At 39.5% G+C, this 27545-nt stretch overlaps 3 protein-coding genes and 1 long non-coding RNA gene across 4 annotated transcripts; all 4 read right to left on the bottom strand.

The window, feature by feature from the left end:
* Positions 1-2879: 2879 nt before the first annotated feature.
* On the bottom strand, positions 2880-5095 carry LOC146715331 (uncharacterized). The gene is made up of 2 exons (XR_014918950.1): positions 4624-5095; positions 2880-3624 (listed from the first exon to the last, which is right to left on the bottom strand). It is a non-coding gene; the product is annotated as an uncharacterized LOC146715331 (long non-coding RNA).
* Positions 5096-9411: 4316 nt separating this feature from the next.
* Positions 9412-11176, bottom strand: LOC146715330 (uncharacterized). Its single transcript, XM_085452827.1, has 2 exons — positions 10943-11176; positions 9412-10170 (listed from the first exon to the last, which is right to left on the bottom strand). Exon 2 carries the CDS (start codon positions 9959-9961, stop codon positions 9581-9583), a length of 381 nt encoding a protein of 126 aa, XP_085308953.1. The 5' UTR covers positions 9962-10170; positions 10943-11176; the 3' UTR covers positions 9412-9580.
* A 5660-nt stretch (positions 11177-16836) lies between these two features.
* On the bottom strand, positions 16837-17678 carry LOC146715329 (protein S100-P-like). Its single transcript, XM_085451738.1, has 2 exons — positions 17437-17678; positions 16837-17086 (listed from the first exon to the last, which is right to left on the bottom strand). Exons 1-2 carry the CDS (start codon positions 17572-17574, stop codon positions 16940-16942), a joined length of 285 nt encoding a protein of 94 aa, XP_085307864.1. The 5' UTR covers positions 17575-17678; the 3' UTR covers positions 16837-16939.
* A 418-nt stretch (positions 17679-18096) lies between these two features.
* Positions 18097-19055, bottom strand: LOC146715328 (protein S100-G-like). Its single transcript, XM_085451739.1, has 2 exons — positions 18816-19055; positions 18097-18338 (listed from the first exon to the last, which is right to left on the bottom strand). The coding sequence occupies exons 1-2, from the start codon at positions 18951-18953 to the stop codon at positions 18198-18200; spliced, it is 279 nt and encodes a 92-aa protein (XP_085307865.1). The 5' UTR covers positions 18954-19055; the 3' UTR covers positions 18097-18197.
* Positions 19056-27545: the final 8490 nt, after the last annotated feature.

Raw genomic sequence — 27545 nt, 5'->3', positions numbered from 1 at the left:
GTTGTGTTATATACGAACCGTAAGCGCTAATGTTGGTTAGCATCAGCTAAAGCGAGGAAGTTTGACACTTGCAGAGGCAGTGAACGCAGAGAGAGCTTAAAAACGCATTGTGTGGTTTTTTAGTCTTTGCTTCGTTGCTTTGGGATTTTTTTTTTTGCATTAAGACGTTGCCCACAAAATTACAGATATAACGGTGACTTAGCTGCTCGTTGGATAAACCCATGGACCTTAGAAAAGATCAACAATACTCGGATGTAAGCACCCGTGTATAACACAATAGGCAAAATTACGCTTGCTAACCTTTCCACATCACAGGCTTCTCATTAAATAAAAATTTTTTTTCAAATACTCACCATGATCTGAGACCGTTTAAATATTTTGTTACTCTGAAAATATGGCAGTATGAAGCTAAACCTTTAGCTTGACGGCTAAAGCAATGCTAAGATTTACACGGAAACGATCAGCGGACATCGTTAAAGTACTATTGGTCTACATTCTTCTTCTATGGTAGCAGCCTGGGCAGAGTAACAGCCAACTTTAAACTGCGCCATCTGTTGGCACAAATTACAGTAGAAAACATTATTGCGACAACACGTTTTTTGGGGAAAAATAACAGAGATTGAAACTTTATTGATAATTTGTCCAAATTGAAAAATGCCCTCCTCCAAAAATATCACGTGACAACCTCATTGCCTTACAGAATTATGACGTCACACACATGTAGAATCTTACCACCATTCTGATCCTTTGATCCTTTGATCCAAAAATCTATAAATAGCGGTGAAGAGCAACGACTTTTAGTCCGTTTCTCGCAGCATTGATGTGTGCAGCATTGAACCGTTCGCCAGAAAAGCCTTTTGAAATATTTGGATCCTTTGCAATTCTAACTGTATCCAGACCCAAGATGTCTCAAACAAATCCAAAGGGACAAGAAGTTGACCCCTACACTCTTCCCTGGGATGAGCCACTAGACTCTTCCCTTTCCTCTCTTCCTTGGTGTGACCAAGTCGAACTAGAGGAAAAGCGTTTGGAAGAAATGGAGGATGAAGCGCTCAGAAACACCGAGAAGATTAAGTTCTTGATGGAGGAAAATGAGCAAAAGAGCGCTCAGCTAAAAAAGTTGTCATACCAGCTTCAAGAAAAGGAAGCTATTATTGAGGAGAAACAACAAGATCTCCATGACATGGACAAAAAGAACCAGGAGCTCCAAGGAAAGCTTGATGAAGCCCTGCAACAAAATAAAAAACTTGTCCAAGAGAAAAAACAAGACGGCACGAAGAAGAGAGGGCTGTACAGCAATCTCCAAGAAATGGAGCTAATGTACAGTGTATACAAAAAAAAGCTTGATCGCACACTGCTAGAAAATGAAAAGCTTCTCCAAGAAAAAAGGCAACAGGAGTTAAAAGAGAAAGAAATGGATTCCAAGCTTCAGAGCATCAAGCAACACAATGAAAGCTTGCAAGGAAAGCTTGATGAAGCTCTTCGACAAAATAGAAAACTCCTCCAAGAGAAGAAAGAAGATGGCATGAAGAAGAGAGGGCTGCACAGCAACCTCCGAGACATGGAGCTAAAGTACAATGTTGACAAAAAAAGGCTTGATCGCACAGAGCAAGCAAATGAGAAGCTCCTCCAAGAGAAAAGGGAACAAGAAAGCAAACAAAAAGAAATGGATTCCAATCTTCAGAGCATCAAGCAACAAAATGAAAGCTTGCAAGGAAAGCTCGATGAAGCTCTGCGACAAAATAAAGCAATCCTTCAAGAGAAAGAGCAGCTGGACAGAAAGCAGGGAGACATGGAGTGCCAACTCCAGCTCATGGAGGGAAATGACAGGATGCTGCAGGTAAAGTTCAATGAGACACTGCACAAATATCAAGACCTGCTTCAAGAAAGAGAACAGCTGGTCAGTAAGCAGAGAGAAGAAAAACTTCTTCTCCAGGAGTTTGAGAAGAACAACCAAAACCTGCAAGAACTTTACAACAAACTGAAGTTCAAAGCATCTGAGCTGGAAGGAGAAAATGAAAAACTACAAAAACAGGAGGTAACATCTAAAGTGCTGACAGAAAGGTTGGAAGAAAAACAAGGCGAAAAAGAAGAAGTGGTGAAAAAATGCAACAAGCTGCAGAAGCAAAACACCGAAACAATCGAGGAGCTGATCCTCATCCTTGAGAAAAAGCAGAAAAAGAAAAAACGCTTCTGCTTCTTCTCGAGGAAGAACACTCCTTCTCTCACTACTGCCAATGTCACCTCTTCTTCCCCCACCTCTATTCCAGCTTAATTCCCCCCCCCCCCCCCCTTAACTACTAACACCTCTCCCATCTCCCTCCCCTCTCTTCACAGTCACCCCCCAACCAGTCCCGACAGTTGACTGCCCCCTCTAGAGCCTGGTTCTGTCATAGGTTTCTTCCTTTAATTTTAAAGGGAGTTTTTCCTATCCACTGTCGCCTAGTGCTTGCTCGGAGGGGATTGTTGGGGTTTTCTCTCCTCTCTCCCTTTACATCCCACCCACCTTCTCTTTTTTCTTAATAATTGAACAATTAAAAACAATTGGCTGCTAATTAAATGTGTCAAATCAATGTCTTTATTCAAGAATACAAGAAATGGGTAATAGCTGCATGTGTGTTTGTGTGTGTGCATAATATGCATACTTTACGTGTTGGATCCAAATCCCACAAGGAATTAAATAAAACAAGAAGACAAACAAAAACAAATATTTCTCTCCCTTCCCAGGTCAGGAATCAGGATGAGGAAGAAATGAGGTCAGATCAGTGCAGGTTTTTGCACTACTGACATAAAGTTTCTGCTGATTAAAAAAAAGTATGTCGATATTTCTGAAATACATTTGCAAACAAATAACTTTGACAACTTGTGTTTTTTCATAAAAGAAAAAAGAAAAATCAGAGAGCAGAGCTGGTAAAACAGCTTAGCTCCGCAGGTTACAGGAGATCAGATGCCAAATACTTTTCATGACAGTCTTCGTTATTGCATAAATCTCCCCTTTTATCATTGATCAGTAAATCACTGCATATACATTCATCTAACCGTTATAATTTCATGAGTAAAGATTCTCAGATGACTGAATGGCGGTTTTAGTAAATGTTGAACTTTATTGTGATTTCTATTTTTAGAATCAATAGCACACATTTTGATTTAGTTTTGCAAGCTGCTGATTTCACACAGATCCACTGCCCAAACGTGCCTTTGAGTTTTTCATCATTTAACAAGAATAGGCTCAGGCAATCATTGTGTAATTAGGCTTTGGGAAGGTCTGGGGACAGGTATGATGGTGGTGGTTTTAAAGCACTGTGGCACAACAGCTTGACTCAGGGAGATGTTAAAGATGCCCGCTAGGACATCAGTCAGCTGGTCAGCACGGGCTCCGAGCACGCGTCCAGGTATATTGTCTGGTCCAGCAACTTTGTGTGGGTTGACTTTAGTGAGAGTCCTTCTCACACTGGCCGTGGACAGGGACAGCACTTGGTTGTCTGGCAAGGGGCTGGCCCTCTATAGTCCATCTTGCGTCCCACTTAAACAAGTGCGTGTTCACACTGCCCCTGGATGTCCTGGCCTCTGAGGTTAAGGTGTACGGCTCCTGGTTGTCAACTGACCAATTTATCATGGCAAAGTCTGTGGTGGACAAAAGATAAGAGGCTGATTATAAAAATGATCCATGCACATCTTATGACCTACAGCATGTACAGTTAACACAGCTAAATGGCTGTGAAATTGTAAAATTACTTTTGAAATAAAGCTATTCAAAGTCAATTAACTGTGACTATAATAATAGCAATGTTAGCCAGCAAACAAAGCGTTAGCACTAATTAAAATAAGCTGCTAGGTGATGTTACCGTTTCAAGTTCTCTCATTGTTTGACATGTAGGGCAGATATTTTGGTGACACTGAGATTAGCCAGACACTAAACAGCAGTGTAATATCAACGCTAGATTAGATGTTTTCTAATCCGATAAAATGACATTATTCCTGTTTATAGAAGATGTTTGTCGTCTGTTTGTTTGACTGACAGGAACAGGAAATAGTGGTTGGAAATTACTGTTGGTGTTACATGAGGGTAAAGAAGGGCTTTAAGCACCTGGGTAAAAACTGGACCCATGATGAAACACTACAACAAGTACAACATATTCTTCAGTTTTAATATGTGACCATACTGTGCAGACTGCTGATGAGTTACACGGTTACATTTCATTAGTCATTGTTAAACTAAAGTGGTAAGCAGTTACTTTATCCTTTCACTTAAAATTTCCAGGAAAAACACTACCTTGGCTACTTTTGTGCTTACATTTGATCTATGCTGGGTCACTACTTTTGCACTATAATGCTGCTGCTGACACCTTGGTTCACACTGACAATTAGAAAAAAGCTGATATGAAAAGAAGGATGGAAAATGCCTGGAATTTAGTTACACTTGCAAATACTGCTGCCTCCAAACTGCAAGCATCAATAAAATGTTACAGTATTGTTTTCTATATCTGTGCATATATCCTTATTGGTAGTTTTCTCGAAATAGAAGATCTTCATTTTTAAAAAAGAAAATCTCTGATAACATTGCTGAAGCTAGCGCCCACCCCTACTGCGCGTACTGTAAATATAAAACTGATATATACTTACATCATGAAGCAGTTGATGTTTGGTTTCTGACAAATACAGTAAAGAGGTGCGTTCTCCCCCTCCATACCAGTGTTCTCAGGCACTGGTACATGGTCAGTGTCAGACACTTCACTGTCCTACAACATACCACATAGGACCACATTAGAAATGACATGTATGTAGACATGCTAATTATACCTGGCTAAATGGATGCAGTAACAAAATGTTACTTAACTACTCTAGTTATTAGTTTCCAGATGTGTGCAGTTGCTCCAGTCTTACTGACAGTATACTGTTTCAAACACCAGTGCCAACATTTTATTTTTTAAATCTTAGTATGATTCTGCACCAAGACTTGTGGCCTGTTGCTCGGTAACTTATTGTCTGACTACATTAACTACAGTTCATAAACATCATTCATTTTCTCCTACTTATTTTATTCAGGTTGTATTCCAGCTGTCATAGGGCAAAAGTACACCCTGGACAGGTCGCCAGTCTGTTGGAGGGTTATTAGAGAGACTCGGACAACCACTCACACCAACAGCCAACTAACCTAACCCCGCGCATGTCTTTGGAGTTCAACACCAGTCTGGCCGAATCACAGATAAGCAGGGTGTCTGTGCTGCAGAGCACAGCTGTGTCAGAGACTCTTGACATCAATGTAGCGTTGAGGATGCGGAGCGATGGGTGCACTAACGTAATGAAATTATGAGAGTGATCGTCATTGTCTCTATGTTGTTGCGCCCTTATTCGTATTACTGAAACCATATATCTATTCTAGCTCACCCTAAAACTGTGGATAAAATTAATCTGTTAATAAACGTGGTCAATTATTTGGGAATGTTCTGGCAAGAACGTCGCATTCTTCCAGTGGGGAAACTAATCATAATACATAATAATTATAATAATAATAACAATAATAAATATAATCACCGGTAAAGTCAGTTAGCAAACACTACTGGCATGTAATGCCAATGACGACCATTTCACAAACTGTCGAAAATGCTCAAAATGTTGTCGGCACCAAAAGTGAAGGGCTGACAGTTGTGTTTATATGAAAAACTGCAAAAACAGGAGGCAACATCTAAAGTGCTGAAAGAAAGGTTGGAAGTAAAACAAGCTGAAATAGAAGAAGTGGAGAAAAAATGCAACAAGCTGCAGAAGGAGAACACAGAAACAATCGAGGAGTTGAAAATCCTCATCCTCGAGAAAAAGGTGCTCGTGGTAAAGCAGCTGGAGAAAAAGAAAAAACGCTTCCGCTTCTTCTGGAGGAAGAACACTCCTTCTTTCACTACTGCCGATGTGTCAGATCAATGGCTTTATTCAAGAATACAAGTAATGGGTAATAGCTGTTTGTGTGTGTGTATAATATGCATACTTTACTTGTTGGATCCATATCCTACAAGGAATTAAATAAAACAAGAAGACAAACAAAAACAAAACAAAAATATTTTTCTCTCCCTTCCAAGGTCAGGAATCAGGATGAGGAAGAAATTAGGTCAGATCAGTGCAGGTTTTTGCACTGCTGACATTGAAAAATGTATGGCGAGATTTCCAATATACATTTGCAATCAAGTAACTTTGACAACATAAAGTTTTTTAAATCAAAGAGTGGAGCTGGAAACACAGCTTAGCTCAACAGGTTACAGGAGATCCAAAGCCACCTACTTTTCATGACAGTCTTCGTTATTGCATAAATCTCCCCTTTGATCACTGATCAGTAAATCACTGCATATAAATTCATCTAACTGTTATAATTTAATGATTAAAGATTGTCAGATGATTGAATTGCGGTTTTAGTAAATGTTGAACCTTGTTGTGATTTCTGTTTTTAGAATCAATAGCCCACATTTTCATCCACTGCCCAAACGTGCCTTTGAGTTTTTCATCATTTAACAAGAATAGGTTCAGGCAACCATTGTGTAATTAGGCTTTGTGTATGTTGGAGATGGCATTTGGCCAAATAGAGAACATGCTACTACCAGCATCAACCCCCTTTTTTCTCAAGCTTTTCACTGGTATCCATTACAGTTCATTTGTTATACCAAGGACTTCCACAACCCCAACACAACTGACTTCAGCGTCCAACCAAATAGAAAAACTATGACTGCTTAAGAAAACAGCGCAAAACATTTCAGCCTGTTTCAATTTCAGCATCTGCAGTATTAATGAGCATGAGTTAAAACAGATCAGCTTTCTGAACTAAAAGGTTTTAATAAATTTGCACAAAAGGTAAGGAAACGTGTGTTTTGTTGATAATTTCTTTTTGTCAGTTAACCTTATACCGTTTTCCCCCCTTAAATGGTGTCACATTTGTAAGGAAAATTCATTTTTGGTCACACCCATGAGAAACTTGCCAAATGTTCTCTGGAAATCAGTGTTTTCTGCTACTGACTCTTATTTTGAGCCTCTTGTATTCCACATGCTGACAGTCAGGTGCCTGAATGGAGCCTGATCGTCAGCAATTGTTAGCTTAGACTGTTCCACAACAGTCAGTTGCTGTTTACTCCAAACATACCACATTTCTCTGTAGGGCTGCTCGATTATGGCAAAAATGATAATCACGATTATTTTCACTGAAATTGAGATCTCGATTATTTGACGATATTTATTTAACCCTTTAAGACCTACCATAGAACCAAGTCCGCCAGAGCTTATATTATATTTTTACATGCTGTAGTGCCATTTTTGGGAGCATTTCGAGTTGCTATACAACTGTTATAGCCCATATTTTAATAATATGTATGCATTAAGTCCATAGTAACTACATTAATTGCAAAAAAGTGCAATAAACTACAAAAAAATTGAAAATCGTTTTTGTTTTGTTTTTTTTTACATATATTTCTACTTGGAGAAATTTAAGAGGCTTATCCCTCAAAACTTTAAATACAAAAAAGTTGCAAAAAATAGTTTACACCAACAGGAAATTTATTTTGAGTGTCTTCATAGTTTTATTTTGGAGATACAGCAATTTTTATATGCTTTTTCAATGTGGGAAGTGTTACGAACAGCTGATCGGATCGGCAAAGCATGTTTCTGGAATATTATGTTTTTTTTTCCTGCAAGCGCTTTTTATGCAATTTTTGCAAAGCTATATGTGGAAGGAAACCGTGACCGAGGACAAGCTGATGGCATAAGATGTAAGTACAACTCCTCCGGTTTAATATGCAAAACAAATTATTGCGCTAGCTTACGCGGTTCAGGTTCTACAGGGATTTAAAGGGTTAACAATAACAATGTATTGAATAATGACTTTAAAAAAATACTATAAAATAGTGTGCAAATGTTTGCAATATAAGAAATAAATGAAAAATGTAAACATCTATGTTTAGTGAACTTTGCAGTGTTGCTCTGTGGTGCAGCTACGACACTGTAGCAAAGTTTACACACTATGTCTACTTGATCCACGTCTGACTCCACAAACGCATAATGTTTCCACACCACTGAAGTTTTTTTTTTTTACCTCTCTTTTCAACCAATGGCAGTCACTCTCCTCTCCAAATAACTTCTGCCTAGCTTTCCGAGCTTCCCTCGCGGGGGCCCATCACGTATAGGTGTAACGGAGAAACAGCCAATCAAATCGCAGCTTTTCGGGCATTGGAAAAAAATGGGGTTTTTTTTACACTGAACTGTCTGAGCGCGGGTTCGAGTCCTGGTTGGGACAAAGGTTGTGTTACATTATCAAAAGTTAAACACCATTTTCAATTTACTTATTGTGGATAACATTTATTTTTCACTTTGCTTTTAATTTTTATTTCATTATCATTTTATTTATATTATATAGTGTTATGGCCTGTGGAGCAATTTTTCTGCATTACGTACCTATACTGTCACAAAGTACATAACTCAGACTAAACTGTATCATCACAGTTTTGAGATGATACATACCAGACATATAGTCTACAATTATGCAGACATCCAACTTTTAATACAAAGACTAAAGCTAAAACTACAATACAGATACATTCTGATGACATAGAAAATGAAGCTTGTACATAATTTAAACAAGGCATGTCTGTAATAAGTCATCTGTCTGCTTCCTGGTGGCTGTTGGTTTATATCTATTCATTTTCCAACACAAACTCAGTACTGACATCATTACTTTATTCTAGTCATGCTCTTGCCAGCCTCCACTCTGCATGCTTTAAATCTGTTGCTCTTCTGCTTCTGCCATTCTGCGTTTCAGATCCTCAGCTATGCAGCCCGCCTCCTCTCCTTTCTCCTCCTCACTGTGGTCACTCAGAACCCTGTCCCAGCCTCCATCTTCATCACTACCAGCATTTTGACTCTGGGGTGTGGCTTATGCAAAATCCTGTCACTGCTGAGATTTCTTCTGCTATGATGGGTCATTGGAGTCTAACTGCCTAACAGTTACATTTATTTCTGTATCTCAATAAATCATGTTCAGTTTTTCCACATGATCTCTCCTTATTGAACTGCTTTTGTAGATAAGCTTCAAGCCAGAAAGCAACAATACCTAAACCAAAAATATTATCATCAGAAGTGAGACAGTGTCTGGACTATCTCCAGCTGTGTTGCATGTATTAAAGGTAACTTCAGACACTCTCTGGTTGTCATGTCTGAAACAGGCTGTATAGTCAAACAGATAAAAGACAGCAGTCATGTTTCTAATATTACAAATCAACCAGAAAGATTATAAAGATAAAAGCTGTGAGACCCCACTAGAGAAAGGATGGCTTGTTATCATTACATGAAGTGATTTAGAAATAATATGTAAGCTTTCAGGGCAGCACTCACAGCTTTTTAAAACTGATTACCTGATGGTGAGCACACACAGGTATATAAACATACAGGTGAACTCTAAGAGGTTATAAAGAAGAGAGCTGTGCTGCTATTTTTACAGAACACAATTTATTCACATTTTTATATTTACAATCAGTTTTTATTTATATAAACAAAATAAACATTACAAAACTAGAACAAAACTATCTTATGTACAATATCAACAGTTTCTCCCCTATTTCCTCTTTTCTTCCACCCATCTTTGTCTCTCTGCCTCGTAGAAAGGAGACTCCTGAATCTCCTTCCAGGTGCTCTTGGCTCGTGAGCCAAAGCCAACCAGCTGATCATTCTCAGAGGCTTCTGCAGCAACACTCACTCTGCTGGTCTTGTAGTTCAGAAGAGTCTTTATCTCTGTAAAGCTGAGGGCATACTGTACAAATGAATGCAAACTCTCCTTGCCATGCCCTTCTTCCACAGAGGTCCCTGCAGCCTCTTCCTTCTGGAGATCTTTGATCAGGTACATGGTGTACCCGACATCATTCCCCAGAAGCCACCGGAAAGATTTCCCTTTATGCTTTCCAAACTGCAGAATGTACTCTCCCTGCACTTCCTTCATGTCAGACTCATCCCCTCCTCTCTGATAGATGACAGTCAGAGCATTCCGATGTAAACATCCTCCCTCACAGGTGCAGACTTGTCCTGCAGTTTGGGGTCATTTTTAATCCGTCGAGCTTCTTTTGACGGGTCCTGGAGAAGGTATCCAAGTGGCCCCTTGCGGAACACCACAGAGATTTTCCCTGGATATGGCGCAACTTTCTTCTGCATCTTGACAAGCAGTGAAAAAATAAACAATTATATTAAACAAAATTGATTCCAAACACAAACAAAGACATTTCAGGTTATAATCTTGCTGCTGGGTTTACACAGCAGGATGCAGGAGAACAATAACGAGACACAATTTGAAAGAACATTGACAACATTTGGGATAAAAGTGTTTTTTACTCCAGGTATAACAAACTGTTCTGTCTGTAAATAAACACCTTTCATGGTTGAATGATTATTGGCATATCTGCAAAATTTGTGGTAACTGCTTAGTAGTCATGGCACATAAGAATTGCTGGTAGATTAACAACATATATGTATTTAAGCTATCGTGTTTATTCATACACGAGTGGGCATTGCTCATGTTAGAGATATCAAAACAGATTTTCGCATTGATAAGGTGACTGACCATTACAACATGAAAGCAATACATTTTCTTTTAAAGCAGGTTCAGTCATTTAGCATGTCATCTCATAACAAGACACTTATTGGTTATTTAATTGTACCACATTATAGTAATGTCAGTGTCACAGCAGTCGGAAACCTACAAAGTTTATTTAATGGCAAAACACGTCAATGAAACACGCAATTTATTTAAGGATCACGTTCATTCATTTTTTACCGTGCCACTTTACAACAGCAGATGCAAACTCCCACCGTCTTTAACTGAGCGATGGATGCTTCGTAAATGCAATCGCAACACGCCTATTACCTGTAATATACACCTGTAAATGTATTCTGTTGGTTTACTGTTATTTCAAACGACGTTTCTTACCTTTGATCAATGAATGAGGAGCGTTGGGATGTGTTGCGAGCGGTGAGTTACTTGTTTTCTCTCCCGAAACGTAAAAGAGGAGATTTTTTAAAAGTGCCGCCGCATCTCAAACTCCCAACAGCGCCGGAAGACCGTAGTGGCCAAAAATATATTACATCCGTAGTGGTTTAGCACTACCATAGAGAATGAATGGGAAACGGTTTAGGCCGTTTAGCTAAACAATCCCAGGCTCCCGCGCGGCGCGGGGCGCGGGTACCCTCCCATGTATAACTATAGAGGCTCTCTCAGCAGCCATTTCCAGTATAAAGAAACGTTCCATGTTTTTCACTGCTCTGGTTTAAAAGCCCACTTCACACATCTCTCTGCATTCTATGAACTCCTTGCAGACTATTCATTTCATTTTCGGTCACTACAATTCGTATGAGTGAGGTGTGAGGGCAGGGTGGGAGGGTTGGAGGTGATGGGACAGGCGGGACGAGACTTCTGTTGATCTTATTAAAGTGAGATTGGCTTTTCTGGATAATTATTATGTCATAATATTTTGGCTATAATATACAATATCAGAATCATGTGTGCCATGGGGATTTATCATTGGAAGAAGGCTGAGAGAACACTACTCTCCAACTTCACAAGCTCTTGCTGTGGGGTTAAATATTGTGGAAACCCGATGAATTTCTACAACTGCAAAGTCAAAGACGAAAAGACACAAAATTATAATATTACAGTTGTACTGAGTGTATAAAGCAAAGTCAGTCAGTTTGCAGTGGTTGGAAATCAAAAGTCCTCGCAGCTGTGCGCACGTTGAAATACAAAACAGATTTCAACCCTTAAAATGCAAATAATTTCTCCATATACCCCAGCTGGTAAAAGGTTGAATTTAGTAAAATGGTTTAATAGGAACTGTGTACATTTACCCCTGGAGGGTCATTAATGCATGCTGTTGTTTATTAGCCCAATTTTTGCTGATTCCTGGAGCACACTGACATTGGAGCAGCAGAAACAGAAATGACCTAACAGATCACATCTAAGTAAAGTTGGTTAACTTTGTGTTAACACAGGTCTGGCACAGAGGACTCTAGCAGTTCAACAGTTCTGGGTCTAATTAGTCGTACATGCCCTAAATGTTTCAGCTGGTGAAAAGTTTGCACTGAAGACCATTTCAGCACCCAAAATTGTCTACAATGGAGCTATACTGTTGTAGTAGCTGTACTATGTAGATAACACTGTGTTGCTGAAATGTGGCCTTCCCAGAAAAATGCACATTCAGGATGGAAGCATATGTTACTCCAATACTTGTATACGCCTTTCAGCACTGATGGTACATTTTCAGATGTACACGCTTCTGGTTCCTTGGCGCAAGGTTTTGAGCTGAGCAGTGACAACAAGCCAGATGGTCCTTCTGGTCTCCTCTGGAGGTTGTAGCATCCATGTTTTTAAAAAAGACATTTCAATTTGTCTGACCACAGGACAGTTTTACATTTCGCCTCAGTCCATTTTAAAGGAGCTTTGGTCCAAATGTAAACAACAGAATCATGTTTGTTTTTTAGTACCGCATGAGAGGCCCAACGATTGCCCTTCATCCCAGAGATTTTTCCAGATTCTTGGACTCTTCTAATAATGTTATGTATTATAGATAATGAAATCTTTACAATTTTATGATGAGGAATGTTATTCTGAAACTTTCCACAGTTTGCAGATGCACTTTTTTGTAGTTCAGTGAACCACCGCCAATCTTTACTTTTGAAAAACGCTGGTTCTCTAAGATGGTCTTTTTATATTTGTAGTACCATTTAATTTTACAGCATTTACAGCCTAGTTTCAGTATAGTATCACTTTAGTTAACAACCAGACTCTGCACTCACAGTCGATTAATACGTGTGTGTATGTTGAGTTCATTAGACCACTTGTGTCTCTTTGGCTTTATACATCATGCTATCTTATACAGTTATTGTTTGCACATTGGTAATTGTGGTTACATTCCTTTATCAGTGCATTAAATACGTGGTTTTAACACTGCATATCAATGCATATCAGATGCTTTAAGCCACATCATGATAAAGCATCTTAAACGTTCAATTTGTTGTGCAGGTGGCCCAATGTGTAGGCTTATTAGTTATATAGAATTAATGGCCTCTTGCAGTATTTTTTTTTTTAAAGTAAACAGATTTTCTGCTGTCCTTCTAACTTTGTAACCTCTGTTTTGTGGACACAGTGTGCATTTCTTTTCCCTATCACAGCTGTCTAGTCCTTGAGCTCTGGCAAAAACTATAAACAGTTAGCTCCATAAATATGTATAATCTTGGTTCTGTACATTAGCACAATATTAGCACAATATGTATTATAAATGAAACAACTCAAATGCAGTTGAAGTGCAGACTTTTGGCTTTAATTCAGTGGGTTTGAACAAACACATAAAAATGTGATGAACTAATGCTTTTTTAACCCAATCACTTCATTTCAGATGTAACTGGACAAATATATAACTAAAAATATTGACCGTATGTTGTCTGTTCAAAGCAAAACCTTCCAAATGATAGCACCACACATCAAATCAACTCCATTTCTTTTATCTGCTTAATTAATAATGACATAATGAAGGAATTGCCCACACCTGTCCATTGAATAGCCTTTTAGTTCCTTTAAAAAAAAAACAGTGGCCCCTGTTACAGAACTGAAAGGCCTAAACGCTTCATCCAGTTTGAATATGGATACCCTCAAATGAAAGCTTAGAGTCTGCACATTATGTCGGTGGAATACATGTATGTGTCAGTAAACAGGTTAAAAAAAAAAAAACTTGTGTCAGTGTCTAAATATATATGGAGATGCAGTGTTCAGATAAACAATTCACTTGCCTTAAGGTGACTGTTGTTGTGATCTAGTGGTTTATAAATAAAAATGAATTGAATAAATATTATGTGTCTGTGTTTTATTATTATTAATGCAGTAAAAGTATATGATTAGACAAATGCAAATCAAAACATAATATGATTTGTTTTTTCAAAAGAAGGTAAGAACCTCAGCAAACACAGTAAACTCCCCTATAATACACTTTCCCTCTCCTCCTATATGTCCTAAATCCAGAGCCACATCCTCCTCCACTCTGGACATCTAATCCCCATAAGCCTGCATAATGCCCTGGCCAGGGTGAGCGAGTAGAGGAAGTGAAGAAAGGCAAGTTCAAGTTTAATGACCTTGCAAGTGGATTACAGGTCGGCTAGGGTTCAAAAACGGCTCTGCGCGGCCTTGAGCGCAGCCTGAGGACCAAAATCAGCTGACACAGAAAAGAAAGGTTCACAAATAAGGACATATGTAAGTCAGGTTAAGGGCAGGGACATGTATGACCTCTGTACTGTGTACGTGAAGTTGCAGAGTGTTCCTCTGCCACTAGAGGGAAGCAGAGCCTCTCATTTTCTTCAGTCGTAGCTGAAGAAAGTGTGTTACTTGGCCTATGCTTCCTGGTGGGCTGATACAGCAATGACCTGACCTAAAGTATCACAGAGGTGGATTAAGATGCCTCTGGTCAGAGGATTAACTAAAAGCTGCGTTTCCATGCAGCATCTTTGCAGCTCCATGTCCTTCTGTTATTGTTGCAGCAATTGTTGTTGTGATGTCTGAGTGACTGGGTGTAAACACAATGCAGGTCAGCGATAGTGAGCAGTGTAACTGCTTCACAACCTTTTCAGCATTTGTGTAGATCGTGATTTGCTTTTTGCATTGTTTTAAACTCCCACTCAGGTTCAAAACAGGCCCACTCTGAAACCACTCACATGTTTGAAAATGTGTTTGTGAGCAGACAACAAGCTTGTCTACTTGTAAGTCTGTTGCACAAGAACCAAAACCGCAACTCTGACCACTCGCTTGAGATTTTGAACGTGTCCTCTTCCCCTGCTTGTACCTGGCAGAGGTACTTTTTCCGAGCATCGGTGATACTCTAATAAAGCTACACTCAGCAACGTGATTTAAAACCTTATACATGGAAAATGTCACCGATTGGTTCTGAGCTTCAGATGATTTTATCACATCAAAGCACTTCAAGCTCATAGACTTGCTGTCTAATGACATCAGGTGACACAGGAGAATCTTACATAATCACAATAGCACAAACCCACTCTAACATCTTGCATCTTGCAGAGGCATGGTAAATGGATTGATTCTTATATGGTGCTTTTCTACTCCCCCGGAGTACTCAAAGCGCTGTATACAACATGCCTCATTCACCTATTCACACCCACTCATACAAGCACTTCCTTCTATACTTAAGTGCAATCTAAACATTCACACACATTCACACTCCGATGGACGGATTGAAAAGCAACTTGGGGTTAGTATCTTGCCCAAGGATACTTGGCATGCAGACTGGGAAAGCCAAGGATCGAACCACCAACCTTCCAGTCAGTAGCTGATCTGCTCTACCACCTAAGGCACAGCCACCCCAATAACCCCATCTGCCCTAATACAGATGCCATCATGTAAGAAGCGATCCTATACAAATGTCTGTGTGGAAAGTATGTTACGACTTGCTAAATTAAGTCGTAACAAGCACCTCTGTCTTAACTCTGTCATTTCCTGTCCCTTCCAACAACTCTCCATCCACTGGAGATATATTTCTAAAGGTCATGTTTCTCTGCACACATACGGAAATGTGAATCTGCCGTTGCCGTTCTTGTTTTTGGTTTTGATTTTTCTTACCCTTTGTAAGAGCCTTGAGAAAATGCCCCAAGGTTTTCAGGAAATGCATTTCGGGAACTGAAATGTGCTTCAGTTAAAGCTCGATGATTATGTTATACTTGCCTGTACTTGCACAATTCGTTTTGAGAAGGTTTGGTAATCCCTAAATGTTTAGAATTCATGCAAAGAATGCATGTAAAGCCGAAACTGCACTGTAATTACATTTTGTTGTTTCCAATATTTGGGATTGTTAAACTGTTTCGTAACTTTTTGTTTGCTGTATAGACTCAGTTTTACAGTATAATGCTGTAAAATTTATAAAATGTTACTGCTACCACTCTTACATCCGATTTGGGGGGGGGTTACACCAGCATTGTAAGCTGTTATTGTCCATTTTTGTCCTTTGTAACTCAAATTCAGCACAACATATTTGTATTTATGTGCTCTACAAGTTATGTTGAGCTTTACTGCTAAAAAAACATCTCAAACATCTCAATAAAACATTTTGAAAAACATGTACCTGGATTTAATCACACATCTTCTTTATCCATAATTCATGGTTTCTGTAGCTCTGACAATGCCACTGCATGATAGGTTAATCAAGCAAATAGTAAACATGGGAAGTGGACATAGCTGTGGTTAGAGTGAAGCACAGCTATGTCCCTTTTGTTTTCTTACTTTTGTAAAATTGGGCCCCAACAACAAGACAAGTTTCTACAGGTAGGGCTCACGGAAGTATTTCATACAGCTGGTGTTTCAGACTGTGCCAACCTACAATTCCTACATGCACATTCCCTGTAAGGTCATATACTGCATTTGTGTGCATTTATTGGAGATATTTTCTGTAATTTGTTTAATTCTGTATGAAGTTATTATTATTATTATTATTATTATTATTATAGTTATTATAGTTATTAAATTATTACATGTGGTAATAATTGTGACAGCTGAGATATAAACCTTGCTGTGCCATCATTTTGGTTTAATTTCACTGTCAATCCATTTTCACTGGTTGATGTTTGTTGCCACAAGATAATCCTGAATCATGTTTTAACCTTCTGTCATTGCATTTACTCTGGTTTGCAGCTGTCTGTGCTTCTGTGTGGCTGGACCTGAGTTATTATTATTACTACAGCTAATGTTTACTACTTCTGTTACACCATGTATTAGGTGTAAAAATCTTCTAAATGTTTGCAATTCCATATAAACAACGCTTTACAACCATGTTCAGGAAGATAAACCAATTTATTCATCTGTTACAAAACAAGTGGAATTTCAGCAGTGTTATGCAGCTGTTGGTGCTTTTGTCTCCACCCCAGGGTGTGGTCTCTACTTCTTGCTCTTAGTTGGCACACCACGGAAGCAGCAGGTCAGAGCAGCTACCACCGCCATAAACTCCTCAAAGTCCACCACGCCATCTCCATCAAAATCAAGAGCTTTGACCAGGTCATCCACTGCTTTTTTGTCCTTTGCTCCCTGTGAAGACCAACAGAACACCAGTGCTGTAAGCTACAGTCTGCAAGCTGCCAAATAGGGCCTCACTTTTTAGTCGAATAAAAACAGTTAAAACTAAACAAAATGTTGTTGTTCAAGTTAAACAATCAGTCTGCAAATACCATTAGGCTGACACCTTTTGTTAAATTTTAAACATCACAACTTGTCGGAAACACTTTTAAAAACAACTAGAAGCATGCAGCTGCAGGATGATATGTCCTTACTGCTTTCATTTTGCAAGTTAACCACCAAAACCAATCACCAACACATGAATTTGTATATTTTGCAGCATATAGTAAAAACACAGGTATGCCCTCTGGGGTGTACATTACCGAGATCATTTCAGGCATTTCCTTTTCCAGCAACGTCTTGACTTCAGATTTGGACAGACTGTTCGGGTCGCCATCAGTTTTTGCATACTTTCCAAAGGTGTCGAGCAGCATACACATGGACACCTGTAGCTGAGTCATGGTTCCTGGCTGATGGGTAGTTATTAAACAGGTAGAGAAAAAGAAATGGAAGGTCGACAGAGCAATACCTGTGCAGGCAGTGACGGAAAAGAGGAGATACGGTTCTTTTTATACCTTTAAAAATGGGCTTGGCCACATTGGGAAGACAAAACCTTTAAAGGTGTGGCAGTGTTTGCTAAAGTATGTTGCACATATCAGGTTTCATACTCTGAGAACACAACCTCATTCTCCCAACGCCCAGTATGCAAATACTGAAAGGCCATATGCAGCTTTAGTCATTTGCTAGTGGACTTTGGTGAAAATTAAATGAATATTTAATTGTTGATAAACATTGTGCTTTGGATATGAGTTTAACTTTTCTACCACTGCATTTCCTGTGTTTGGCATTTGTCTGTGCTTCTGCATAGGGCTGGACTTAAGCCACTAAAAGCCATACCATTTTTAACCCTGTGTTTAAAAAAAAAAGTACACTGTGTAAATATCATTCTAGGTTATGCATTTTTATATTAAATCACAACTATGTGCAGGTAGATAAATCCCTTTATTCAGCTGTTACATAACAAGAGGCATTGCAGAGATAATAGGCAGTTGCTGCTGTTGTTCCCAGGGTGTGGTCACTACGCTCACTTCTTGCAAGGGCGGCCGTGGCAGACGCAGGTGATAGAAGCTACCAGCACCATGAACTCGTTGAAGTCGACCTCACCGTCTCCATTGAAGTCCAGCTCTTTGAACAACTTGTCCAGGTCTTCTTGATTCTGTGCTCCCTGTATAAATCAAAAGATTGTGTCACTAGTGCTACATTTTCTAAACTGCCAAAAGTGTTGTTGTCAGTATCATTTTTATTCAAATTTAGCCTTTTTCAAGATCACGTTGTTCCAGTTCGATGACAAACAACCCTGAGATGTATTTGATTGTCTTTACTTTTCAAAAAAATTGAAACACCGTATAAAAACATCAAAAAGCAAACAGCTGACTGTTTTACCAACCAAAACCGAGCATGCAAATTTTTTGTAATCATTCAGTGTCTTTATTGTACTTGAACTCCTACCATGAGTCAGGATGTTTTCTAACTTCATGATAAACTCTTGCATACAGTATATTTAGTTGATAAATATACTTAAATACATAATGTTATGTAAATTTAAGCCTATGTGGCTGATCCTCGCTGAGCAGATATCAGCACTGTACCCAGCGGTGACATGTACATGGCCCAGCACATGCGTGCAAGGAATGAACAGTACCTTGAGCAGTCCAGGCAGCTCGCTTTCCAGCAGAGCCTTGACCTCGGCTTTTGTTAGGCTGTCCGGCTTTCCATCCTTTCCTGCATATGTATCAAAGACCTTCATCATGCAAGCCACGGACGTCTCCAGCTGTGTCATGATTGCTGTCTGACAGGTGGTTATTCAGGTAGAGAGGAAAAATTGGAGGTGGACAGAGCAGTAGCTGTACAGGGAATGAAGGGTTAGAGAGGGGATTCTTTTTATACCTTTAAAAAAATAGGTTTGGCACCACTGATAAGACCAGCTTCTATTGCTGAGGTAGTGCTTCCTCAAATGTTTGACTCCAACTTAGTAAACACAACCTTGGACCTGCATCGCCCAATATTCGCATCACCTGAAAGGCCATATGCAGCTTTGGTCATTTACTTGTTGACTTAAGGCGAGGCCGATCTATTAACAGAACAACAAAGGTAATAAATTCTATGATTTAAAGCAGTAACTAAGCGATTGATTTATTATACAAGCTGAGCTGCAAAGTCTGTTGTCGTTATCATCCAAAGACGATAATGAAACAAGTTTAAACCTGCTGTCAGTGCAGCATTTACTGTGGTTGGTGGCTGTCTGCGTGTCTATGTAGGGTCGGATTTAAACCACAATAGGAAAGTTACGAAAACTGAGTACACGCGGGCGGTAATCTGTTCTCTCTCATAAATGATGTTGTGGAAATTGTGCTCTCTTACAATATATATATCTATGCATGAAACATCAAAAGCATTTTTGTGGTCAGATAACATGTCACAACATGCCTCTTGCTTCATTATGTCAAACACAATGAGAAATAAAGTTCCTCATGCAGATTGGATGGCAAAGGAGGAATCAAAGATGATGGCGTTCAGTGGACCGAGTACCCGAGTCATACTTTCGAATTTCACTTTTTATTTTAAAAACAAAGCATGTGGATGTGGTGAAAGTGCAAGGGTGCAAGCTTGCAAGTAGAAGAAAGCTTCTGAGACTGTAAAAACCTGGCCATTCAGTAGCGGTTAACACGTTTTGGAGGGTACATCATGGCAAGCAGGCCAGGTCTAGTATCACACTGTAAGTTTGGTTTGTCCCTCTGTCAGTCTGAACCTGGCTGACTCAACAGGTCAAATATTTGCATTGCTTTTGTCCGTCTAGTACATGTTAATCACCGCTTTCTGATATTATCACAAACCCAAATGTGTTAATGCAAAGTAATGTGACACTAAAACTGATCTGTCTTGTAGCTGTTGGTATCACTTTCTGAGGCAGAGTTGTTTTAAGGGTGTAAAAAACACTGCAATTTTAAGTTTACCTGAAAATTAAACGATTTTCTAAATATTTTCCAGTACAGCACATTTTGCAGCTTTGCCAAATGGTGTAGACTTTTCATATCACAGATTGTATATTGTCAGTACTCAGTGCTTCATGGTGAAAACTAAGCTTGGTCTCATGGCTTCTGTTTCTATTGTGTCACTGTTTTTTTCACTGTGGTGAAAGGTGATAAAACATCTTTACGTGGCTCTCCATTTATAGGTTCTTTCCTCTTGCTCTTTTCTCCTTTTATATGCGTCTGCCATCTAAAGCAGCCAAATCCCTCAGCCTTAACGTGATGATTAAATTATTTGTGCGCAGCTGTTTAAATTTGCACCCTGAAAACGCTTTTTATTGTCCACCATGCGTAACTCTGTGTGTGAAACAAAAACTTGACAAATATTTTAGGTATTAAACAACAAATCCTGCAAATACATTTGAGTATACTGAGTATATTTCACTATGACATGAAAGAGATGCTAAGAGATAATATCTTTCCTTTGCACAGCAGTTAGTTTTCCATGTATGGTAACCAAACTGATTTTGACTGTAAGCTGTAAAGCTCTGCTCTATTCATGTGTTGTTGACAGGCAGTTTGACCTGGAGACATGCTAAACAATGCCAACTCTACAAACATGAAAGTGATTCTTGGAAATTCACCGTCGGGGGTTCCTATGAAAGGCGGTGCCTTGACTTTTGCTGTTTAAAAAGAAATTAGAGCGCCTTCCCTGGTTATTGTAAAATCATATATGATATTATAACATTGTCATTATTTTTATAGAAGCTGAAGATGAGCACAATATCTTGAAATAGGAGTAAAAACGAACAGTGGTATATACAATATATAACATAAAATATGTTCAATGTGTGATGTACACTGGCATTATGCCAAAGTCAACAGTGTGCGTATACACACGATGCGGTGTATTGGGTGGAGTACTGGATAAACAGGTGCAGAGAACTAAAGTCTTAAGGCTGCAAACCTAATGCATCAACACTTTAAACAACTTATTGTGATACACACAAACAAAACATAATCTTTCACTTCAAGGTGGCTGTAGCAGGAAGGTGGGTGGCTCCCCCTAGTCTCCATGCCAAATATCCTTGTGTTAGATATTAACCCTAAGTTTCTCTCCGGTGCGTCTATTGGAGTATCAATGTATGTAAATGTTAGTTAGTAAGAAGTTGTTACGGTCACTGGGGGGACTCAAACGCGGGACTCCTTGCTCAAAGGAAGAACGGAGGGTTTTATTTACAAACACCAGGTGAAATGTGTGACAGTGACTCAGTGCTATATACAAGCATGCGGGGATCAGGGCTCCAGGGAATCCACGGGGAAAAACAGGGGAACACTCTCACTCCTCCTCAGTCTCTCTTGGCGTCTCACCAGTCATTTACTCCTCTCTCACACCAGAAACTCAGTAGGGAACAAGGGCAGGTCCAGGGGTACAGGTCAACAGAGATGGCCAGTAACGCGTTACTTGTAACTTGTTACTTGTAATGCGTTACTGTAATCCGATTACTTTTTTCAAGTAACGAGTAAAGTAAGGGATTACTATTGCAAAAACGGTAATTAGATTACCATTACTTTCCCGTAGGAACGCTGCGTTACTGCGTTACTAAAACCGTGATTTTTTTGCGAGAATGTCTCATGACAGTGACGTAAGCGAGTGCGACGTTCGTGACAACAGCTGTGTGCAGATCAACAATGGATCACATATCGATTGTGGGAGAGAGTATGAGCGTGCAGCGTTTAAAGCGTGGAAGCACTGACCTTACTTTGAGTTTGATTCCATAAAAAGTGACAAAAACATTAGTGTCCGTTGTGCGTGGGAAGAAAACTTTTTACAGCGAAAAACCCCCCCCTAAACTTCCAAGCAAGCACCAAGTGCACAACGATGTAATGAGAAACTCACAGAGAAACTCGCGGATTCTTTAACTGACCGCTGCACACCTGCACCAGAGCACACCTCCGCCTACCCTGCTCCTGCTTTACAGGTGAAAATAGAGCAACAGGACCGCTAGTCTTTGATTTTATTTACTTTCTGCTGTGTTTTACTTGCATCTATTTGAAAGAGTGAGTGTAAACACAAAAAAATATTTTATTTTATGTGCTGGAATGTGCAGAAAATCGGTTTAAATATTAAACAAATTTCTTCCAGTCAGAGAATGTTGCATATAATTACATTTTTGCTTGATTCATAAAGTTAAAAGATTAAAACTAACAAAACAAGTTTTAAAAATAGACTTTTCCATTTGATTACATTTTGTATGATGAATTATGTAGAAAAAGTAGAATTGGGCTGAAAGATCTATCGCTTTATTACCTCTTCAGGTTGTAAATCGTGTTTTTAAAAAGTAACTAAGTAATTAATTACTTTTGAAAATAAGTAATCAGTAAAGTAACGGGATTACTTTTTTGGGGAAGTAATCAGTAATTAGTTACTGATTACTTTTTTCAAGTAACTTGACCAACACTGCAGGTCAAGCAACGATCCAGCGAAGAGCAGTCTCGCTTCTTCCCTTTAGTAGAGGCCAGTTAATGAGGCGGAGGTGTTGATCATCTCCCAGGTATGTAGACCAAAGGCGGGAGCCCACAATGAACTCCGCCCAGGCGACAGAGGGGGAGAGGGAGAAAGAGGGAGAGAGAGAACAAAGCAGAACTTCTCAGGCAGATCTGTCGGACCGTGACAGAAGTAAGTTGGCAAAAATCATAGAATTAAGTGCTTGGGGGAATCTGGCATGTTGTATTAAGTGCTTTGAGTACTCAAAAATTGCTATTTAAGAATCAGTCCATTTACAATGCATTGCTTCTGTTTATAGCACATGGAGCTGTGTATTGTATTTATCTTATCATGTACAGTCATATGACTCAGACAAGATTATTGCCTGAGTCATATGAACAAAAGACGGTTCTGGAATGCGGCACTCCCTAAAACAGGGAATGGTAACTGGAATATACCAACTACTGACACATTAGTGGGGGACCACCATTATAAACCAAATATTTACTTCTAATATGATTACAGTTGTGTTCATAATCACTCATTGTGGACATAACTGCCATCGTTTCAGTTTTAATTATTGCTTTGAACTGTTCTTTTTCAAGTTTTCATAAGTTTGAATTTATTTTGGATTTTCTTTAAGTCACACGGGGTCAAAAGTATAGAAACACAAGGGGAGCTGAAAGTTCTAGTGTGTTTTAACTTGATAAGACCGAGGCGTATTAACTTCTTGTCACTAAACATGATTGAGTACGACTGGTAGTTTGTCATGCCAGCATTTTTTTATAGCGCTTATCGGCTTGACCAATACTCAGAACAATAGGAAAGTCCAGGGAACTCAGTGAAGATCTAGGAAGGAATTGTGGATTTATGTAAATTGGGAAGGAGTCTTGGACTCATGTCTAAACAACTGCATAATCCAATATCATAATTTTAAGGAGCTGAAACACTTCTTTGCAAGCTTTGCAAGCTTTGCACGCTTTGCACGCTTTGAGGTGAAGGGACCAGAGGCAGCAGCAAAAACATCAGACAGCAGCAGCAATTTAAGGGATATGAGGTGAGGCGCACACTGAGGGCAGAGAACCCCATGAAGGCCGCTGGTCCAGATGGTGTGACGGGAAGGGTTCTAAAAGAATGCGCAGATCAGCTGGCTGGGGTCTTCACTAAGATCTTCAACACTTCACTCTCCCAGTCCTGCATCCCACCATGCCTAAAGTTGGCCACAATTGTCCCACTGCCAAAACGTACAGACAGCCTCAATGACTACCAACCTGTTGCTCTAACACCTGTTATAATGAAGTGCTTCGAGAAACTGGTCCGACGTCACATCATGTCCCGCCTGCCACCCACACTCGACCCGCTCCAGTTCGCATACAGAGATAACAGATCAACTGAAGATGCCCTTGGCACAATGCTCCACACTACCTTCTCTCACCTGGAACAACAGGGGCGTTACGCCGGGCTGCTCTTTGTTGCCTTAACACCAGCTCTCCACAAGGCTGTGTACTGAGTCCCCTGCTGTACACTCTGTACACATATGACTGTGTTAAACGTCTTCAAGCAACTTAAAGAAGTCCAGACGCTTTTCTTTGCAAGCTCCTTTGACTACGATGACCTGGATGACTGAGAACCTTCAGACAAGGTGCAATAATAACAGTGTGCAATACACATGCACTTATTGTTCATTTTATTACTAAGTGAAGTTACTGTGTTGTGTTGTGATGTGTCGTGTTGTGTTGTACGTAGTGCCGACGTGGGACAGTTTTCCAATTTCATTGTACTATTGTACTATGTGTGACTGTGCAATGACAATAAAGAGTTATCCTAAATGATTATATGTAAGGATGGGACAGTTTAGACCTGCTGTTGCACCAATTCCTTTTTAATTTCATTCAGGCCTTTCTAACCAATTTTAAAATGTTTCCGCCTTTCTTGTTTTTCTTTAATTGCTGGAATTTATAACAGAGTATGTTTTGAAAGATGACCAAGTAGCAAACCTCCAGATTAAGAAGGTAGATCACACTATAAGATACTGGAGGTGTGAAATTGTAAAGGGTGAGATTGGGCCTGTGGCTCTCTAACCTGACACATCTGAAGCTACAGCCACAGGAAATAACACTTGTTTCACTGTGAATAAAGCTTTTTTTTTTTCTTTTTGAAAACTTTTTCAGAGAACTTATTACAACTTATATATTTATAGCAGTGTTGTAGCACACTCTCACATACAGAGCTCTCATGGCGCGTGTGTTTGAAGTATGGGCAGTATGTGCTGCCCATACTTCAAACATAGGCTAGTTCGTTATCACACCTACGATGGGCTACTTTTGCCTTTGTAAACTATAAAAACTGTTAAGAGAGTGTCAAGGTTCAAAGAAACTGGAAATGAATTAACGACTGCACCATAGGTGATACTTCTCTGGGTGCACATCTACAGTAGGACGAGGTTGATTATAAGGTGCCGGTAAATCAGAATACAACGGCTAGTTTGTTAAATTATAACAGTAAATGGATTTCTATTTTATAGCACTAGTGACACACCACTAACCCTGAGAGCAAGTAGAGCTGACCAGTGTTGGTCAAGTTACTTGAAAAAAGTAATCAGTAACTAATTACTGAGTACCTCCCCCAAAAAGTAATCCTGTTACTTTACTGATTACTTATTTTCAAAAGTAATTAATTACTTAGTTACTTAGTTACTTTTTAAAAACACGATTTACAACCTGAATAGGTAATAAAGTGATAGATCTTTCAGCCCAATTCTACTTTTTCTGCATAATTCATCATACAAAATGTAATCAAATGGAAAAGTCTCTTTTTAAAACTTTAAACTTTAAATCTTTTAACTTTATGCATCAAGCAAAAACTTATTATTTATATATTGTACTTATATTATATTGTACCCCGCCTCTCGCCCTATGACAGCTGGGATAGGCTCCAGCGCCCCCAGCAACCCTGAAAAGGATAAGCGGAAGCGAATGGATGGATGGACTTATATTATACTTATTATATGCAACATTCTCTGACTGGACGAAACTTGTTTAACATTTAAACTTATTTTCTGCACATTCCAGCTCATAAAATAAAATAGTTTTTTGTGTTTACACTCACTCTTTCAAATAGATGCAAGTAAAACACAGCAGAAAGTAAATAAAATCAAAGACTAGCGGTCCTGTTGCTCTATTTTCACCTGTAAAGCAGGAGTGGCGTAGGCGGAGGTTTATCCTGGTGCAGGTGTGCCGCAGCGGTCAGTTAAAGAATCCGCAAGTTTCTCTGTGAGTTTCTCATTACGTCGTTGCGCACTCGGTGCTAGCTTGGAAGTTTAGGGATTTTTTTGCTGTAAAAAGAAGTTTTCTTCCCACGCACAACGGATGCTAATGTTTTTGTCACTTTTTATGGAATCAAACTCAAAGTAAGGTCAGTACTTCCACGCTTTAAACGCTGCACGCTCACACTCTCTCCCGCACTCGATATATTATCCATTGTTGATCTGCACACAGCTGTTGTCACGAACGTCGCACTCGCTTATGTCACTGTCACGAGACATTCGCGCAAAAAACCACGGTTTTAGTAACACAGTGCTTACATGAAAGTAATGGTAATCTAATTACCGTTTTTGCAATAGTAATCCCTTACATTACTCGATACTTGAAAAAAGTTACAAGTTACAAGTAACAAGTAATGTGTTACTGCCCATCTCTGGTGCTGACACATATTTGTTTTTATTTTATGATGCAAAAAGGTTTACAGACAAAACATTTGAAGGGACTTGACACAAAAAGTCTGGTCTCCTACCACTTAATGTATGTGTTTAAACTTTTAAAACTATTGATATTAGTGTTTGGTTTCACAGGCAGAGTTAACAGCCTGGAGCAAGGTGCATCTGTTACTCATTATACTAAGGACTGAGGAAACACCCTTTTATCATCGGCATCGTCGTCGATTGGTGTAGTTTTGTGTTTCTTCTAACTAATCACATGAGAAAACATTTACTCAAAGTAGTAACAAAGTTACCAGTAAATGTTGTACAGCAGATAAGTAATGTTCTTAGTGTGTACAGTATTTGTGCAGACATCTGCACAAACCATTTATTCTTGTTTTATTATAGACGGACTTTAAAAAGGGGGTTAATCCAATGCTAGCTTGCTTTTTTATTGTAACTATCCATAAAACATTTTATTCTGTTATCTCATACAGCTCAATTATACGGACAGGCCCTGTAGATCATTTGGTTAAATGCACCATTTGTGTGTTATGAGCCACCTGTGTGGGCTAATCCAATCGGAACCGTCCATGGGGGGTTATGTATTGGTATTGGACGGTATAAAGTATAAAGTTTACAGGGGAATAATATCCGCAGTGGTCATTGACTCATACCAACTCATGAGACAGCTGCAGGCCTATTCAGTTACTGGCTGTAACTGGCTGCTGGGTTTCCTGACAGGAAGAAAGCAGACAGCAAAGGTCTGCAGTAACACTTCTAGCACAATAACAAGTACAGGGACTCTCGAAGGATGTGGGTTGGGGCCCCTCCTCTTCACTCTGCTGACCCACGACTGCACACCATCACTCAACTTCAACCTTTTCATCAAGTTTGCAGATGATGCAACTGTGGTAGGTCACATCAGCCACAATGATAGAAACCTACTACAGGTGAGAGGTTAACCCTCTGGCAGAGTAGTGCAGCAACAACAACCTGTCCCTGAATGTGGAGAAAACTAAGGAGATCATCATAGACTTCAGGGGAATTCACACCTGCACACCCCACTAACCATCAGTGGTGCTGCTGTGGAGAGCGTAAGCAGTGCCAAGTTCCTGGGTGTGCACATCTCAGAAGATCTCTCCTGATCAAAAAACACAGCATCACTGGTCAGTAAAGCCCAACAGCGACTCTGCAAACTGAGGAGAGCAAGAGCCT

This window comes from Copadichromis virginalis, linkage group LG3 (assembly GCF_057382275.1).
Source record: "Copadichromis virginalis isolate Kocher_CV1m ecotype Utaka linkage group LG3, C_Virginalis_male_GT1.1, whole genome shotgun sequence".
Classification (NCBI taxonomy): Eukaryota; Metazoa; Chordata; class Actinopteri; order Cichliformes; family Cichlidae; genus Copadichromis; species Copadichromis virginalis.
This window is presented reverse-complemented; position numbering and strand designations above follow the sequence as displayed.

Coding starts and splice junctions, on each gene's coding strand:
- LOC146715328 (XM_085451739.1), bottom strand. CDS start 18,953: ATGACACAGCTGGAGACGTCCGTGGCTTGCATGATGAAGGTCTTTGAT. Junction 18,339..18,815: donor AGCTGCCTGGACTGCTCAAG/GTACTGTTCATT, acceptor TGATTTATACAG/GGAGCACAGAATCAAGAAGA.
- LOC146715329 (XM_085451738.1), bottom strand. CDS start 17,574: ATGACTCAGCTACAGGTGTCCATGTGTATGCTGCTCGACACCTTTGGA. Junction 17,087..17,436: donor AAATGCCTGAAATGATCTCG/GTAATGTACACC, acceptor TGGTCTTCACAG/GGAGCAAAGGACAAAAAAGC.
- LOC146715330 (XM_085452827.1), bottom strand. CDS start 9,961: ATGAAGGAAGTGCAGGGAGAGTACATTCTGCAGTTTGGAAAGCATAAA.